The 16528-nt window shown below is 60.8% G+C and overlaps 2 protein-coding genes across 5 annotated transcripts; one reads left to right on the top strand and one right to left on the bottom strand.

Moving 5' to 3' along the window:
- Positions 1–163: 163 nt before the first annotated feature.
- LOC139677103 (heat shock protein beta-7-like) lies at positions 164–2039 on the top strand. Its single transcript, XM_071566726.1, has 3 exons — positions 164–305; positions 1130–1281; positions 1815–2039. The coding sequence occupies exons 1-3, from the start codon at positions 164–166 to the stop codon at positions 2001–2003; spliced, it is 483 nt and encodes a 160-aa protein (XP_071422827.1). The 3' UTR covers positions 2004–2039.
- An 85-nt stretch (positions 2040–2124) lies between these two features.
- On the bottom strand, positions 2125–14383 carry CLCN2 (chloride voltage-gated channel 2). Of its 4 annotated transcripts, XM_071566635.1 has the most exons (24): positions 14231–14383; positions 9691–9835; positions 9124–9255; positions 8892–9020; positions 8326–8459; positions 8163–8240; positions 7981–8059; positions 7252–7377; positions 7100–7184; positions 6877–6978; positions 6708–6792; positions 6476–6631; positions 5997–6066; positions 5702–5812; positions 5244–5457; positions 5014–5147; positions 4744–4895; positions 4557–4662; positions 4417–4490; positions 3870–3920; positions 3338–3376; positions 3054–3158; positions 2893–2979; positions 2125–2812 (listed from the first exon to the last, which is right to left on the bottom strand). In XM_071566635.1, the coding sequence occupies exons 1-24, from the start codon at positions 14279–14281 to the stop codon at positions 2606–2608; spliced, it is 2652 nt and encodes an 883-aa protein (XP_071422736.1). In that variant the 5' UTR covers positions 14282–14383; the 3' UTR covers positions 2125–2605. The 4 variants fall into 4 exon arrangements, with proteins under 4 accessions (XP_071422736.1, XP_071422735.1, XP_071422732.1 ...); XM_071566634.1 differs by lacking the exon at positions 3870–3920 and having other exon boundaries at positions 14231–14358; XM_071566631.1 differs by having other exon boundaries at positions 4417–4662; positions 14231–14358.
- Between the last annotated feature and the right edge of the window lie 2145 nt (positions 14384–16528).

A 16528-nucleotide genomic window follows, 5' to 3' on the forward strand; every position in this document is an offset into this window, starting at 1 on the left:
TTCCCCTCGGCGGCCCCACAGGGTGACAGAGGCATCAGGCATCGTCCCTTATCTTGCATTCCTAGGGACAGGGTGCCTAATTATGGGCATCTGGCAGTAGTGGCTGGCGGGTGGCTGGACCCTCCCCACAGCAGGGCTTTGTGGGGCGCAGGCAGCAGACACCATGGCATCGCTCAGCTCAGCCTCGGCATACTGTGCCGAGCTCATCAGTACCTATGGGCAGGGACATGGCGAACCCCGCTTCGAGGGCGACCGGCAGCATGGACCCTTTGGGGCACGGGCACACGAGGTGTTTGGGTACCCAGGTACCGGGGATGGGGAGTGGGTGGCTCTGCTACTCCAGGGAGGGATCCCTTCAAACGCTATCCAGCTGCCCTGCACCTGGGCACAGCATGGGTCCCTCACCCCCTGCATGGGCTGGGAAGGCTGGAAGGGGAAGCCTGACTGTCCCCCTGGTCCCCCATGGTTCTCTGGACTGTTCTCTAGCCCTCACCTTCACAAGTGCTTTTGAGCTCCCCCTGTAAGTCTCCAGTACCCCTGGTGTCCTTGCTGTCCCCAGGACTACTGTGCTCCCTGTTACCCCCTCCACAGACATTTTTGAGCCTCCCGGTGTCCCCAGAACCTCTCATAGCCTTTCCCATCCCACCCCAACCATCCCGGTTGCCCTTATGCCCTCAGCTCCCCTGTGCCTCAGACCCCTTGATGTTTCCTGCTAGCCCCCACCTCTCTTGTACACCCCCAGTAATTCCAGTGCTCTCCTCTTCCACAATCCACTGTCCCCAGAGTTTCACAAGGTCATCCCCATTGTTTTCAGCTTGTGCCATTCCCCTGCTGTCTGCAGGTTATTCAGTGCCCTTAGAAACTATCAGTGCCTCAGGTGCTTCCAGACACCCTACTCCCTCCTTCGACTCCCAGACCACCACACAAGACCACCCAGTACCCCTACACTCCTGGGACACCCAGTTCCCCCTGCAACCACCTCAGCACCTTCAGTGTCCCCAGACTCCTATTGCTGTCTGCCACCCCCAGCCCTCCCTCTCCCAGTGTCACCAAACTCTCCAGCACACCCCCAGTGCCCTGGCCCGTGACCACCGTGCCCCCATGCCCAGCTGCTCTCCAATGTCCACAGAGTCCCCAGGCGCCATGTACCCCTGCAGCCTGGGCACCCAGGTGCGTGCCCAGGGTGACACCTACCAAGTGGTGGCCGATGTCAGCCAGTTTGAGCCCCCCGACATTGTGGTGACCACCTCCAACTGTCATGTTGCCATCCAGGCAGAAAAGGTGAGGCACCCGGTGGGGGCAACATCCCCCCTTGGCTATGGCACAGTGGGGGTCCTGCCCCATGACACCACGTTCCTGCGAGTAGTGGGGAGTGGGTAGTAACTGGGAATAGTCCCTACTAGCAGTGGGGTAAATAGGAGCTGTGCCCTAGTGATGGGACAAGTAGCTCCTGCTGTACTGCACCTTTCCTGCACTGGGATAACTGGGAACTGACCTCAGGAGAATGGGGCAATGGGATTTCCTGCTCCATTGTGTTCTCTACTGGAAGTGGGAAACTGGGAACAGTCCCTGCTGACATTGGGGCAGCTGAAAATTACCCCACAAACCAAGACTTGGGCAGCTGGGACCTACGGTCTGCTAGCAATGGGGTAATTGGGAATTGTCCCCAAGTCACTGGGAACTGCCCTTTGAGCTCCCCTCTGGAGCCAGGGTAACTGGGAGTTGCCCCAGTAGTAGCACTGGGGTAACTGGGGATGTGCCATGTACCACCATGACATGCCATATTCCACTGCACCGATGCTGCCTCTCCGCAGGTGGCTGAGGATGGCACCATCTGTGATACCTTCACCCACCAGTGCCAGCTGCCGGAGGACATGGACCCGCTGTCGGTGAGCTGCACCCTCACTGAAACCGGCATGCTGGTCATCACTGCCCGGCGCCGCGCCAGTGCTCGCCCTGGCCAGCCCCCGCTGCTGCTGTACCGCAGCGAGGCCACGCTGTGAGTGGCACTGGGCAATGAAAGGCTCCTTAGCCCAAGTGATGCCAACTCCACCACTGAGGTGAAGCTCAGCTGGTGCCCACTGGCTGTGCCCCTCCCCACCTCCAGCCCCCCAGAGCTCTGGCTCTGTTTATAAAGTCTTTTTATTAAATTAATATAAAAATCTCTGTATTTACAGGGGGTGGGGTGCATAGCAGAGAGGCAGCAGGACCCCCTGTTCCCAGTCAGCAGATGCTGAGGACAGGGGGCAGTCCCCATGGACATCCCGACTGGTGCCCCTCTGCCCCCCCGAGTCACCCCAAGCAAGGACACTGTGGTGCCCATGGAGGGAGGTGAGGGCAATGGCCCTTTCAGGGGGCATCAGGGCCTAGGGGAGTGCAGAGGTAGCAAAGTGGGAAGCCCCAAGAGATGGCAGGTAGGTGGGGAGCAGGGGCAGGCTCGGGGGCACCCAGCTGATTCCCAGCACAAGGAGGAGGCAGCAGCACTGGATTGAGGGTGCCCACTCCTGTGCTGAGCCTGGCATGAGTGGGCAAGGGATGGGCATCCCCTTGCACCTGCCAGGAGCCCCTGCGGCTTCTGGGAACACAGGGGGGGACCCCAAGAGACTCACTGGTCCTTGGGAGTGTTGTCATCATCATCACCCCCAGGACTGGCCTCGCGGGGCATGGGGTGGTGCTGGTGGCGGTCCCAGAGCTGGCGCAGGGCCGTGGTGTCGGCCTCGGTGGTGCTGGCAGTGCTGTCACGGAAGCTGGCAAGTGGTGGGCGCACCTTCACCCCCTTGGCTGTCAGTGAGCCCTCAATGGCCTTGCGCAGCTGTGGGCACCCCAAAACCATGGGCAAACAGCTCCAGGTGCTGCTCCATGCCCTTACAACTCCACCACCTCCCTGCTCACCTCCTTGAGGGACACCATGCCCACCAGGCGCCCGATGCTGGTGACAAATGCATGGTCCAGGCCCAAAAGCGAGAAGATGGTGTGGGTCTGCAGAAGGAGGGGGGCTGAGTTGGAGGTCTGGGAGGGTGTGGGTGGGGGTCTGTGGTGGGGTGTGGGTGCACCTTGTGCAGCGAGGTGTGCTCCACCAGCTGGAAAGGTGCGGGGTCAATCTTGGCACTGCTGAAGTCCACGAGCTGGTCCAGCTGCTGCTCTTCCCACTCCAGGATCTGGGGAGAGGGTGTGTCATTGGGCAGGGTGAGGGGCATGGCCTCCCCCCAGGTACCAGGAAGGGCTCACCCATTCTCCCTACACACAGTGCTGTGGAGAAATCTGTGTCATCCACCCCTCACGTCTCCCACCACCTCATGCCTTGACATCCCCTTGGGATCTCTGAGGACCCTCTCACCTCTTCTGGGGTCATCTTGTCACCCATGATCATCTCCTCCTGCAAGAGAGGTGTGTTGGAGCAGCCTGGAGGGTGGTAGGCAGCATGCCCACATACTGGCTGCAGGCAGGGTACAGGCAGTGTACAGGCAGCACATGCAGGTAGGGCGCAGGCAGCATGTGGGCAGGTCAGGTAACATGATTGGCTGACAGGACATCAGTCACACCCTGACTGGCCAAGATTGGAAAGCCAAGCTTGTGATTGGTGGAAAAAATGCAAGGTGTGCCATGATTGGCTGAGCAAAGTGGGGCAAATCCCATGGCCATGACTGGCTGAGAGGCTCCATGTCCTGATTGGCCAGGGAGGTTTGGGACTAGGAGGATGGACACCGTGATTGGATGAACAGAATCGTAACTGTCCGAGATTGGTGGCACAGACACAGGCCGAATATGATTGGCCAAGCAGAATCTTGGCAGGTCCCTGATTGGTTCAGATTGCAGGCTCCAATTGGCTAAGAGGAGCTGTGCCTGGGCTGCGATTGGCTGCAGCTTACCACAATGGAAATGCGGACGCGCTTGCCTTTATGACAGGCTGTGCCCTGGGCCTGGCACCGCGGGAGAGACAGCGGAGTTAGGACATGGCATGGAGTGGGATGGGATGGGATGGGATGGGATGGGATGGGATGGGATGGGATGGGACGGGATGGGATGGGATGGGAAAGGATGGGCAGCCATGGGCAGAGAAGGGATGGGACAGTCAGTGATAGGTAGGGACAGGCGAGGATAGGCAGAGATGGGCAGGGAAGGTATATGGGACAGGCAGGGATGGATGGGTTTGGGGAATGATGGAAAGGAATGGGGAGGGACAGGCAGGGTTGTGCAGGAATGGAAAGTGATGGGACAGGTGAGGGGACAAGTGATGGGACAAGTGATGGGACAAGTGATGGGACAAGTGAGGGCCGGGCCAGGCTGGGAAGGGTCAGGCAGGGATAAGCAGGGATAGGCAAGGCCAGGAAAGGCCATGCAGGGCTGAGCAGGGCCAGGAAAGGCCAGGCAGGGATGGGCAGGGCCAGGTAGGGATGGGCAGGGCCAGGCTCTCACCTCGGTGGGCTCTGCAGTAGGGTTGGCACAGAAGAGGCTCTTGAGGGCAATGCCACTGTGGTCAGCGGTGCCAGCTGCAGGTGGGAAGAGGGTGTCAGTTGTGGGAACAGCGGGGCTCCAGGGGCTGCATGCAGACTCACCTGGGGGACTGTCAGCTGGGCTGCTGGACACTCGCTTCAGCGCTGGCTTCAGGGGCTTGCGGAGGGCAGGGCGGGCAGGGCTGCCTGAGGAGGTCTCTGTGCTGATCTGTGGGGGGAAGTGGTGGTGGGGAGATGATGGCAGGGGGCACCCTGATGAGGCATCCCCCAAGGTGCCCATGCCTCTCACCTGGAAGCGGATGCTGGCATCAGAGAGGCGGTGCCCATCCTCGCACAGCACCTTCTGCCGCAAGGTCAGGAGCCGGCGATGAGGGCTGAGCTGGTTGCTGAGCAGGGCCCCCACCTGTGCCCGCTCAATGGAGCCCAGCAGGATCATGGATTCTGCCAGAAGCAGAAAGGGGCTGCATTGGCTCCTGATGTCCCCTTTGCCATCCACCAACCATTCCGGCATGCCCTATGGCTGGGGTGGGCAATGGCAGAACCCCTTCCTGTGTCTCACCAGCTGACTCCACCAGTGGCAGGTTCTTCATCTTGGTGCTGTGCAGGACCTGCTGCAGGTCCCGGTATTTGCAGTTGAGAGTGACGTAGTGGATGTCCCGCACCATGATGTCCTCTACCCGCACATTGTATTTCCTGCCCAGAGAGGGTAAAGGTGGTCTCAGAGTGATGCTATCTCCTCCCCTTGTGCCTGGTGAGGAGCTTGGGGTGGGACTGGGGACACACACTCACTCATGGTGGCCCCAGCCCAGCTCAGGGAGGTACGGCAGCTTTTTGATGCGAATGATGCTGTCATAGAGGGAGGGCTGGAGGCTCTGGGCCACAGCATTGGCCAGGATGACAGCGATCATGACGGGCAGGATGTGCGAAATCTGCCCCGTCAGCTCGAAGACGATAACAGCCGTGGACACCGTGTGGGTGACAGCACCCGACAGTGCAGCCGCCCCTGCGGTTGCCCCCAGAAGACACAGGGGTGCCTGTCAGGTGTTGCCTGCCAGGCTGGGTCCCCACCCTGGTTTCCCCCCTCTAGCACATCCACCACACCTTTGGACCTCACAGGGACATCCCCAGTGGTGGTATCACTCCAGATTCCTGGGGCCAGCACCTCAGCCCTTGGGAACCCACCAGCTCCTTTGGAACATCTCCAGATGATGCCCACCACTGTGTCCCTGTTCCAGCCTGCTGCTTACCCACCACGGCGTAGCCCCCTGGCACGATGCGGTAGATGTTGCTGTCTGTGTGGATGCCATCAGGGAACCAGGCTGCCATGCTCTCCCCCACAAGGCGCCCAAAGGCTGCCCCTGACCACAGAGAGGGGCTGAGATCAGGCACAGGGCACAGCCTGGCACCTTACCCAGCCTCATGCCCTCTCCTCTGCCCAGTGCTGCCAGGGAAGAGGACACAGGAGGACTCCTGAGGTGACCAGTAAGGGTTGGCAGGTGGCTCCTTCCTCCTGTCATGCCCACACAGGGTACAGGGTCTCACCAATGACGAAGACGGGCATGAAGGCTCCGCAGGGCACTGGAATGGTGGTGGCCAGGGCTGACATCCAGAACTGTGGGGAGGAGGCAGATACCCATTAGTTGTCCTCCTTGCCCCAGCCCTGCTTCCTGCCCCTGCCATGACTTGCAGCTGGCTGCTGTGAAGCAGTACATGAGCACCACACCCTGCCATGGGGCACGGGCTCCTCCCAGGGGCACCCTGCCAGCTCCTCCCTGGTGGCACCTTGGAGCAATGAGCCAGCACCTTCCTGGTGGCACCATTATGGCTCCCAGCCAAGATGTCTTTGATGGCAGGTGAACAGCACCCAGCCAACACTTTGGTGGCCTTTGGGAACAGCCACCCAGTGCTTTCTGGTGCCACCTTGCTGGCAACCATCCATCACCTCCCTAGTGGCATCCAGGTGCTCCTCTCCATAACCTCCTGGTGGTACCTCAGGGCTGACAGGGGCAGGAGGCACCCACCTTCATGAGAATGAAGACAACAAGGGTGACGAAGACATTGGAGCGGGGATGGCGCCAGGCCTCCAGGATGCCCAAGTATTCAAACTCATCACTGAGCCCCTGTTTGGCCCACGTCTGGTTGTCAAAGAGTGTCACCAGGGTGTCCTTCTGGGTGAGCTGGTGATGAACAGGAGTCAGCTGGGCTGGTGGTGGCCCTGGCATGGGGACCAGTGTGTCACCCCACAATGGGTACCTGACCAGCCATGAACTGTCCAAAGCCAGGTGGGAAGGTCAGCGTGGAGATGAACAGCGTTACCAAGGCAGGGAAGAGCAGACGCCTGGCAAGGTGTCATAGGGCAGGGAGTGACTTTAGTGCAGGGGCAGCTCCACCACCCCACTGCTGGGGACCACTGGTCACCTACTTCTTCATAAGGAAGCGGTTGATGGTCTTCTGACGGCGCATGAACTGCACAATCTTGCGGTTGAGGTAGACGAAGAGTGCACCCCCGAAGCCACTGGCGATCCTGGGTAGAGCCAAGGGGTGAGCACCCACATGTCCCGCTGCCACCACCAGCAGCACCAGTGCTGCCACTGCCACTGCCAACCCCAGGGCCATGGGATGGGTGCTGGGATGGCCACACTCACCCGATGACAGCGAAGGCAGGCAGCTCCTGCAGGTCAAAGGGGAAGTCGAGGCGGAAGCGGGTTTTGAACAGTGCCGTGATTGTCTCTGGGGAATGGTGGGGATCATCAGGGCTGTGCAGGGGGTCCCCAGGCCCTCACCCTGCCAGAGATACCTTCATCCTTGTTCCAGACGGCGAGGACACGGAAGATGAAGGCACTGAAGGTGGCAGCAAAGAAGCCACGCCAGTAGTTGCGGACGGCAAAGAAGGTGGAGGTGACCTCTATGCTGAAGAGGACGCCTAGCATTGGGGGTAAGGGCAGAAGGGAGGTGGCGAAACACAGGCAGGCCCCCAGTGCCTGACATGCTTCCCACCCCAAGACCATGTTCATACACAGCCCCTTGAGGTCTGGCTAGCGCCACGGACACACTATGGGGTGGTTCAAGGGCTTCCCTGGCAAAGCACATGACCAGTCCCAGCTGGCACGGTGGACACAGAACAGCATTAGTCTGCATGAGCAAGAGGGTAGCGCAGGAGTGTAGGCCACGACATGAAGGATGGTAGTGGGGTGGGGTGGAATACACACAGATGGATGGACAGACTGATGGGGCAGTGCAGCAAGAAAAGGGCAAGGAAAGAGTCAGACACATCACCAACCTATGGACAGGGCTTAGTGGGGCTGGAGTGGGGAGCTCCCTGGATTGCAGGGTGGTAGAGGAGAGGACAGAAGCAGATGTTACACCTCTGGGAGGATAGTGCCCATTCCTCCCTTCCTCCTTCCCGCTGAGTGGCACTGCCCTCACCCATGCCAGCTGTCCTGGCGGTCCTGCTTGCCTCGTCAAGTGGACCCTGGTGCCCGTGCAGGAGGTGCAGGGAGTCTGGGGGGGCCCGGGGTGACCCTACCTCCGATGGGGGCAGCGAAACAGCAGCCGACACCGACAGCGCAGGCGGCTGCCAGCATTTCAATGTTCCTTGCCTCATTCTGTGGAGGAGACAGTGGTGAGTGGGTGCAGGTACCCCTGGCACTGCCAAACCTGCTGGAGGGTACAGGTTGAACCTCCCTTGGGCCAGCCTGCCTTGCTCACCTCGTAGAAACCCCCGAAGAGGGAGAGGAAGCGGCTGAGCAGGGCTGCACACATGCTGGCAATGTGGACGAAGGGACCCTGCGAGGACAACAGAGGGACTGAGGACACTGCCCTCACCCCTCTCCCAACCCCCTTCCCACCCTGTCCCAGGCACTGCACTCACCTCCTTGCCCAGGGGCATGCCGCTGCCCAGGGCACATGTCAGCCCAATCACCTTGGCCACAAATGTCTTGAGGGTGAGGTACTCCTTCAGCACAACTCCCCGAAGGATGGTCTTCATCTCAGGTATCCCTGAGCCTGGCACCATGGGGACAGCCTTGACCCACAGCCATGAAGGGGGAATACTGGGGAGACCCTGCCCCACATTTCTGGGGGATAATCCTTGATGCTGTGCCACACCCCACTGTCACAGGGAGACCTCTCTCCACAGTACAATTGGCAGGAGCAGCCCCATTGCTACGTAGGGACAGCTCAATCCATAGCCCTTTCTCAAAGCCCTCAGGAGACCCCTTGAATATCAGATCTTACCCCTAGGAAGACCCTCAAGACTGCTTGCCTCATAACCCAGGAATTACACCCACCCTTTACTCACAGGAGACTCTCTGAAGACCAGCCCATAGCCCTAGAAAGATCCCAAGGACCCCCAGGAGGACTCCCAGTGAGCTCCCAATGCACAGCCTTGGGGAGTGGACATCCTGTTAGAGTGTAGGCAGCTCCCCAGTGCCCTACCCACGGCCTGTGGAGCAAGGATCTGGGTGAAGCCAGCAGAGAAGGTGATGAGCACAGTGGGGTAGGTGACCCAGGCCATGTACTGCAGCAGCACGTTGGTGTCCAGGCCTCCATACATCCACTTCTGAGCTGTGGGAACAGCCGGCCAGCTGGGTCAGGACATGGCATGGCCCTGTGGCATGGCCACCCCCTGTCCTGCCATGGCCCCAGGAGCTCACTGGTGCCCACTTACCTTGGAGGCACGTGGCAATGGCAAAGTCCATGGCCCAGCTGACCAGTGCCATGACCAACCCCAGTAGGATGAGGAAGACCCAGTCCTCGCCCACCTTGGAGATGAGGAACCGCTGGCACTGCAAGGCACAGACTGTGGACACAAGGGCAGGCTCAGGGCCGGGTGTCTCAGGGATGGGCACACCAGGGTGGAGAAGCCAGGCTGGCAGAGACAAAATTGCTCACAACCAGCAATACTAACTGGCGCTGGTACCATCCAGCTGACTGCATGGTCGCACACGGCACCACTGGGCACACACCTCCCTCCAGCATGGCTCCCCTGGCACAGTCCCAGGCAGAGGGACTGGGGGCCCCCAGTCCCTGTGGCATGCCCAGCTATTTTGGACCATTGTGTCCTCACTGCCCGGCGGGCAGGTGGCATTGTCCTAGGCGCCGGTGTCCCATGACAGCCGGAGAAACTTTACCCGCCACCACTGTGGCGGGATGGGCAGTTGTGTCCAGGTTGAGCTGCTGGAGAATCTGTGCCCACCCATGTCCCCCCACTACGTCCCTTTCCCGGTGACCTTACCACGACAAGGGGCACAGCGGCCCTGGGTGTACTCCAGCAGCTCGGAGGGACGGCGGGGCCGGGGGCTGTCCCCCTCCTGCAGCCGCAGACGGGCTGCCTCATCCTTGGCAAAGGTGCCCAAGTCCTGAGTGTAACGCCCATACATCTAGGGGAGAAGGAATGGGCAGGGGTGTTATGGGGGACTGGCATCACAGCTCCTGCACCCAAGCAGGGAAACTGAGTCAAGGGAGAGGTGGGCATGCTGGCATGGCCTCCCAGCATTGAAGGTTCCTGGTGAGGGAACAGGCAGCCATGGCACTCCCAAACAAAGGGGTGGCAGTGCCTGTGGGAGTGCCCAGCTCCCTGCCAGGGCGTGGGAAGCAGCCAGACAGATAAGGTGTGTGTAGATCGATGGCAATTGTTTTGCCCATGTGCCCAAAGCAAGCAGTTGAAACGTTTGTACCAGTCCCCAGCCCTGCCCAGGTGCCCCAGGCACCAGACTGGGCTAGTAGAGGGTGGGGAAGGGCCTCCAAGTGATGGGATCACAGCCAGCTTGGCCAGGAGACTCTCTGAAGGCTGATATTGGAGTTGTGCTGATGCCCTGCAGGCACCACACCCCAACACTGCAAAGAGCAGGGCTGGGATACTCCCCCAGAGACAGCCTTGAGAGGTCACATCTGGCAGCAGGGAGGCAGAAGGACAGTGTGAGAGAGGGTGTACCGCCAGTTCCAGGAGAGAGGGGGGCACAGCATCAGACTCAGGGCAGTCCCAAGGCTGAGGAGGGAGTTTAGGGAGAAAGGGAGTGCAAGTGGCTCTGTGCCCACATAGGGGTCACCTCAGCCCCTCCTTGGGTGCATCCTGCCTGGCTGTGGCACGTGGCCTGGTTCTGGTGGGAGGGTGGCCCTGGCAGTGCCCCCGGGCCAGCCAGGAGCTCTTTGTGCCCATCTTCCCTGCTGAGCCAAGGGCATTTGTCCTGCACTGGCAGGCACTGCCAAGGACTTGGTTGCTTGGTTTCCGCCTCACTCCCCCCAGCATGACCTGAATGCCAAGCGCCAGAGGTTGGCCCGGCACAAAGGGAGGCTTCAGGGCCACAGGGGCCCTGCCAGGCTCCCACATCGGGACAACGTGAGCCCCATGCTGATGGCGTGCCTACCCACCGTGCTGTGCCAGCACAGCGCGTGGCTGCCCAGCCAGGATGCAGTCACCCTCCTTCCCGGTACAGCCCGTGCTGGCACCCAGCGGAGGGGCAACACCACGGGTGGGCACTGTGCTTGGCTTGTGGGCAGCCCAGCCCTGGCTGATGGTAGCAGTGCCCGCCCTGGATGCCTGGGTCCTGTTCACAGCCTCCTGGCCTGCTGGCACGTGCCAGCTCCATGTGGGGACAGCATGAAGGTGCACTTCTCACAGGGCATCGGTCCTGCCCAGGTCCCTTGGGTAGGGAGCAGAAAGCAGCCAGAGCAGTGCCAGGTGGATTTTCTGCTAATACCCGAGTTGTGCACAGCAGCAGGAGGGAGAATAGGGATGTAGGTAGGGAGTGGAGGGTACATTAATTTCCATTGCTGACCCTCTCCTGACACAGATTTTCACCCAAACTCCTGCTCAGCATGGTCTCAGTGGTTCCTTGCCCTGTGAAAAGTGCTGGGGGGAAGGCACGGCCGCTTCGAGGGACCAAATCCAGCATCAGCTGCCAGAGGAGGACCCTGACCCCACATGGGGTCTTGATTTCAAAGGCTCCCTTTGGGCAAAGTTTGTTTGCTCTGAAGGATGAAATGGGCCGGCACCTCAGGAGTGCTGTTCCCCTGCCAAACTCCCACCCTCTTCCCATCCCACTGCTGACCCACAGCCAACCCCAGCCAAGATGGGAACACTCCTGGGCTTAGTGACCCCAAACTGGCTCTGTGCCCACCTCCTGGGACTGTGCCGGGGCTGCCATGTTGCCCCCTAGGCGCTGGAGCACACAATGGGATGCCCAGTCCTAGGGGGTCCAGCCTGGTTGAGGGTGGTACAATTTGTGCTCCTCTCTGCCTCACTTTGCAGCCAACCCCACTGTAACAACTGGGATGCAAACAAAGGAGCTGTGCCATCCTGTTGCCACCCTGTGCCACCCCTCTGCCCTGTGTCACAGCCCTGCAGTCAGGACATGGAACCCCCAGGGATGCCCAGTGGTGAGCAGCCACAGCTGTTGTTCCTGCAGCCCTGGTATGGCCATGAAGGCCAGTGGTGGGCTCTCTTCCTCCTCCTCCTCCTCCTCCGCTCGGGTTATTTTTCCACAAAGGCCTTTTGAAACACAAACAGCCCCGGGACTCCGGCCTCCGCCGTGAAACAGCTGAACAATCACAGTGCTGGGCAGGCAGGGAGCGGGCACAGGGGGGGCTGGCGGGGGGCACTTGGGGACACAGGCACAGTCCAAGGGCGCTATGTCAGTCCCAGGCTCCTGCCCCCTGGGCACTGGCTGTGCCACAGCCCCCTGAGCACTGCCAGCCCACAGTGCTCACTGTGCCCAGGCGATGCTGTGCCTGGGGTGGGCATTGGCATCTGCTGCTGCCATGTCCCTGTGCCACCCTGTCCCATGGCACTGAGCTTGCCTGGCAGCAGTGCCCACCTCCACATGGCTGATGCCAGGCACCCTTCTGTCTCAAATTTCCTGTAGAGGGGAATATTTAAAAGTGAGGGGGGCAGGGAGGTCCTCTGGGCTGGCAGTGGGCAGGCAGAGGCCAGGGGGTGTGTGTCACGCTGTCTGTCTTAGCCAGGCTCTAATCATGCTGAGCGGCTCCACAAGGAACAAGGGCAGTTTGTCAAGCTTAATCCCCCTGCCTCAGACGCCCTTTGCTTCCCACCATGGCAGCCTGGCATGTGGGGGGCACCGGGGCTGATGTATACTCCAGCACCCTTGGCACACCAAGGGTTCCCACAGACACCTGCCCAGCATGGGGACCCCAGGGAGGTATGCCATGGCATGGGAGACCTTTAGGGCTGGTGAAATCTGGTAAGGGTAAGGACATGGGTTGTGAATGGGGCTCTTTGGGCATGGTTGTGCACAACCCTGCAGCCTGGCTGTGATGGCTTGGCTGTGGGCACAGGTAGCAAGAGCTGTCCCCAGAGCAGTCTGACTCAGACCAGCCCATGTCAGGATCCAGCTGGATTCTGACCCTCCTGGCAGGTGCTGGCAGGAGCTAGTTGTAGCTCAGATATATTGGGCAGGGCTGGGCACCCCTCCTCCCCAGCATTTGCCCAGGCAGCTCCCAAAATCCAGGTGTAAGGCTATGGGACAAGAGCCCACACCCAACCTCACCCACGTGCCCCAGGCAGTTTCATGAGCCTCACTGAGCCCAGAGGCCACAGGGATGGGCACTATGGAACACTCAGGACACGGGTGCTACCCTGCCCAAAGAAAAGGGCAAAGTCTGCTGGTGCTGTGCATGACTGTCCTGATGCCAGCCCAGCATACCTCTCCCCTCACGCACTGCCCACAGGTTTCTCCGCCCCGTGGTGCCCGGCTGGGCTGGCCTCCCTGTTCACCCACCGTGACTGGGGCACCGAGAGGGGCAGTCTGGGGCTGAGGGCAGGCAGAGACACCCCCAGAACTCACCCCTGTGCACTCCTGCTCCTGCCTCCTGGCCCAGCCCTGCTGGGGAGGACCATAGGGCCAATAAGCTTGTGGAGATGCCAGCGCAGCTGGGGGTCCCATGGTGGGCCAGTGTCCTGCAGCCACCCGAGAGCAGCGGGGAAGGGGCAGCTTGGGGTGGGCACAGAGGAGCACCATCAGACAGGGGATTTGGGTGCTTGGGAAGGCAATGCAGAGGGTGCATAGTGCAGCAATACCGTGATGGTGCCCTCTGTCCCCATGCCAGGTGGGAAAGGCTCGGCAGGGCCAGCCCTGCTCACAGCAACCAGCTCAGGCTCTCTGCACACTTGGGCAGCTGTGGGCATGGGAACTCAGTCTCTGCTTCCCTGCTCACCTCCTTTTCTGAATGCTTTTGCCAGGGCAAAGTATCCTCTGCACTGGGCACCATCCCAAGAGGAGGCCCAGGAAAAGCACCCTTGCCTGTGATGTCTAAGGGCTGTGGGCAGTGGAGAGGCTTAGGGCACAGCGGGAAAGGAGAACATCTCAGGACAACAGGGCATCCTGGTGCCAATGGGGAGGACCTGGCGGGAAAGGAGTTGTAAACATGGGGCTAAGGTTGCAGGTGGAGGAGATACGTTATCTTGGGGACAGAGGGCTGGGGACACGCATTGTGGTGGGGTGAAGAGTGCCCGGGCGGTGCCTCTGGGAGCCCCCACAGGGTGGGCATCCCTCCCCAGTGATGAGAAGTTTTGTCAGGGGGTGGTGCGGTATGTGCAGAAGTCCTGTTCTGGGGGTCTGTAGTCAGTTGGGCTCATCCACCGCTGGGGGGACTGTGGGTGACACTCCAAACTGGAGACAGCACCCTAAACACGGCACTGCAGAGCTCTGCCGCGTGAAGCGGCGCAGCATCCCTATACTCCCAAATACTCCAGGTGCCCTGTCGCACCCCGCGACACAGCGGTGCCCGCCAGTGTCCCCCGGTGCCCCCGTACTCACCAAAGTCTGTTCATACTGCAGCGCCCGCTGCACCTCGCTGTCCGAGGCCATGGTGCCGCCGCTGCTGCCGCCCTGCTCCGCGCCGTCCCGGTGCCGGTGCCGCTGCCGGTGCCCGCGGCGGCGGCGGCTCCTCCCGGACCGTGCGGGGCGGGCCCGGGGCACTGCCCGGGGGAGGGATCGACCGCGCTCCGCCTCCGCCGGCAGCGCCCGGCACCGGCGGCGCCCGGTACCGGCATCGGCAGCGCCGGGCACCCAGCGCTGGGCTGGGTCAAGGGGTGCCCGGCCAGGAGTTCTGTCCAGCGGCTGGGCCCCTTCCACCCGTGAGATTTGTCCAGGATGGCACCCGTGGGCAGCCAACGGGTGCAGGTGAGGGTAAAAGCTGGTGTGGGACCACTGTGGGTCCAGCTTTACCCTGGGACACGTTGCTCCCTCTTCCCACGATACAAGGAGCTGGCATGGGGTTGGCACTGCTACTCTGTGGGTTCTCCTCAGAGGGATGTGGGAGAACCATGCTGGGGCTCTACAGACAGTCATTCCCAGGCTCATGTTAGTGCCTGGCTGGGGGACAGATTTGGGGGCCAGAGTACCAGAGGTCTGTCTTGGCATTGAGGGGAACGGGGCCCTGTTAATGCCCAAGGAGATCAGGGCATCTTGGTATTGTGGGGACTCACCACCCAAAGCTGTCAGGGAGCTTGTCCTTACCGTGGTGCTGCTTAGTGACCCAAGACTGCCAGATCCCAGGAATGCAGCTGGGCTTCACTCTTCCTTGCTGAACCCTCTGGGCAACAGTGGCTCAATCCTCTCCAGAGGGGCACACGGGTAGATCTTGGCACCAACAACCCTTGGGCAAGGCGCTCCAGCATGGCAGGCTGGCTGCCGGGACTTCTGTCTCACCGCCGCAGGCTCAGGGGCAGCCAGGGCAGTTGGCAGGGCCAAGCCCACACTCCTCCCTGGGGCACCGTATGGCACCTCTGTGGAAAAAACCGGGTGCAGAGACAGACAGAGCTGTGGCACTGCTGGGCTGGTGCTGTGGGATTGGGAATGGGTAGTTCTCACTGCCCAGGTGCCACCCTCTCATTTGACGTCAGCACCCCCAAGGATGAGTGATGATGGCTGGGCTGGGGGCTGGGATATGCCCTGTGCCAGCTTGGGAGGGTTCATCGTCGGACATGAACCGGTTTGAGGCAGGGAGGTGACAAAATGGGCTGCCCGCTCATTGTATCCCCAGGCACGAAGCTCCCTCCTTGCTCGTCAGCTCCTGGCACTGCCCTGTGGCAGCAGGGCCGCTCATCCGGAGGGGAAGCCCTGTGCCAGGACACATACTCTGCCCACTGCTACCAGCATGTTCAGCTGTGGGCCACCAGCACACTGCAAGGCCACCAGAGGTGATGTCACCCTACTGACACAGACACCTGTGTGGCTGTGGGTGTGCACAGGGCAGGACATCCAGCTCAGCACACAGGGCTCTGTCCCAGTCCATTTTTCCTCAATGCCATTCTTCTATTGCCCTACCACTACTCCAGTCTAGCCCAGTGTCCCCTGTGATGCAGACCCCAATGTAGGCTAACGCTGTCCCACTGTAGCATTGTCGTTGTACTGGTATGCCTTACTGCTGTCCTGATAGAGTCCAGTGTTACTTTCCCTACAGCACTGGCACTATTCCAGCATAGCCCAGTATAGCTCTGGTCCTGTCCTAGTTTTCCCAGAGACACCCCAGTCCTCCACGCTGGGGATGGAAGGGCAGGTGGTAGCACTGGGTCTCCCATGGGCCCCACAAGGCCTTAGTCCAGCGCAGCTGTATGGGGGTGACCGGAGTTGCACTGCCCCAGAGCACATGCAGTGGTCTGCCCTGCACTGCCATGGGTGCCTGTGCCCAGCCTCAGGCTCTGGTGCTGTTTGGACAGTGCCTCTATGGGTGACAGCTGGCTTGTGGCTCAGGGCTGAGCAATTTGTGCCACCATGGAGGTGTGTGGGAGAGTCCAGCTGTTCCCTGTGCCAGTGGGCACCCTCACTAAAGACTGTGTCTGCAGCCTCTGCTGTGGACAGAGGCATGGCTGGCATCACAGTTCCAGCTTTGAGCACTGGGCACTTCTCTGGTCCTCTCCAGTGTCACTCCACAGCCCACGAGAGGTGGGTGTCTCCAGCCTAGCATTACCTCCCATGCCCCATATCCCCCAAATACCTCCAACCCCAGCAATTCCAGGGCCTGAAAACCTCACTGGAGTCCAGCATGGGATGCAGAGGCACAGCCCATTGCCTGCTGCTGCTAGGAAGACATGGGAGCCACGTGGGCAATAT

This window comes from Pithys albifrons, chromosome 11 (genome assembly GCF_047495875.1).
Source record: "Pithys albifrons albifrons isolate INPA30051 chromosome 11, PitAlb_v1, whole genome shotgun sequence".
NCBI lineage: Eukaryota > Metazoa > Chordata > Aves > Passeriformes > Thamnophilidae > Pithys > Pithys albifrons.

Bases quoted from the DNA above. Each gene is read 5' to 3' on its own strand.
- LOC139677103 (XM_071566726.1), top strand. From the start codon at position 164: ATGGCATCGCTCAGCTCAGCCTCGGCATACTGTGCCGAGCTCATCAGT. The intron at 306-1,129 runs GTACCGGGGATG...CAATGTCCACAG, and splicing joins CGAGGTGTTTGGGTACCCAG to AGTCCCCAGGCGCCATGTAC. The intron at 1,282-1,814 runs GTGAGGCACCCG...GCCTCTCCGCAG, and splicing joins TTGCCATCCAGGCAGAAAAG to GTGGCTGAGGATGGCACCAT.
- CLCN2 (XM_071566631.1), bottom strand. From the start codon at position 14,281: ATGGCCTCGGACAGCGAGGTGCAGCGGGCGCTGCAGTATGAACAGACT. The intron at 7,185-7,251 runs GTATCTCTGGCA...ACCATTCCCCAG, and splicing joins CGTCTGGAACAAGGATGAAG to AGACAATCACGGCACTGTTC. The intron at 5,813-5,996 runs GTGAGACCCTGT...CTCTGTGGTCAG, and splicing joins CATGCCCGTCTTCGTCATTG to GGGCAGCCTTTGGGCGCCTT.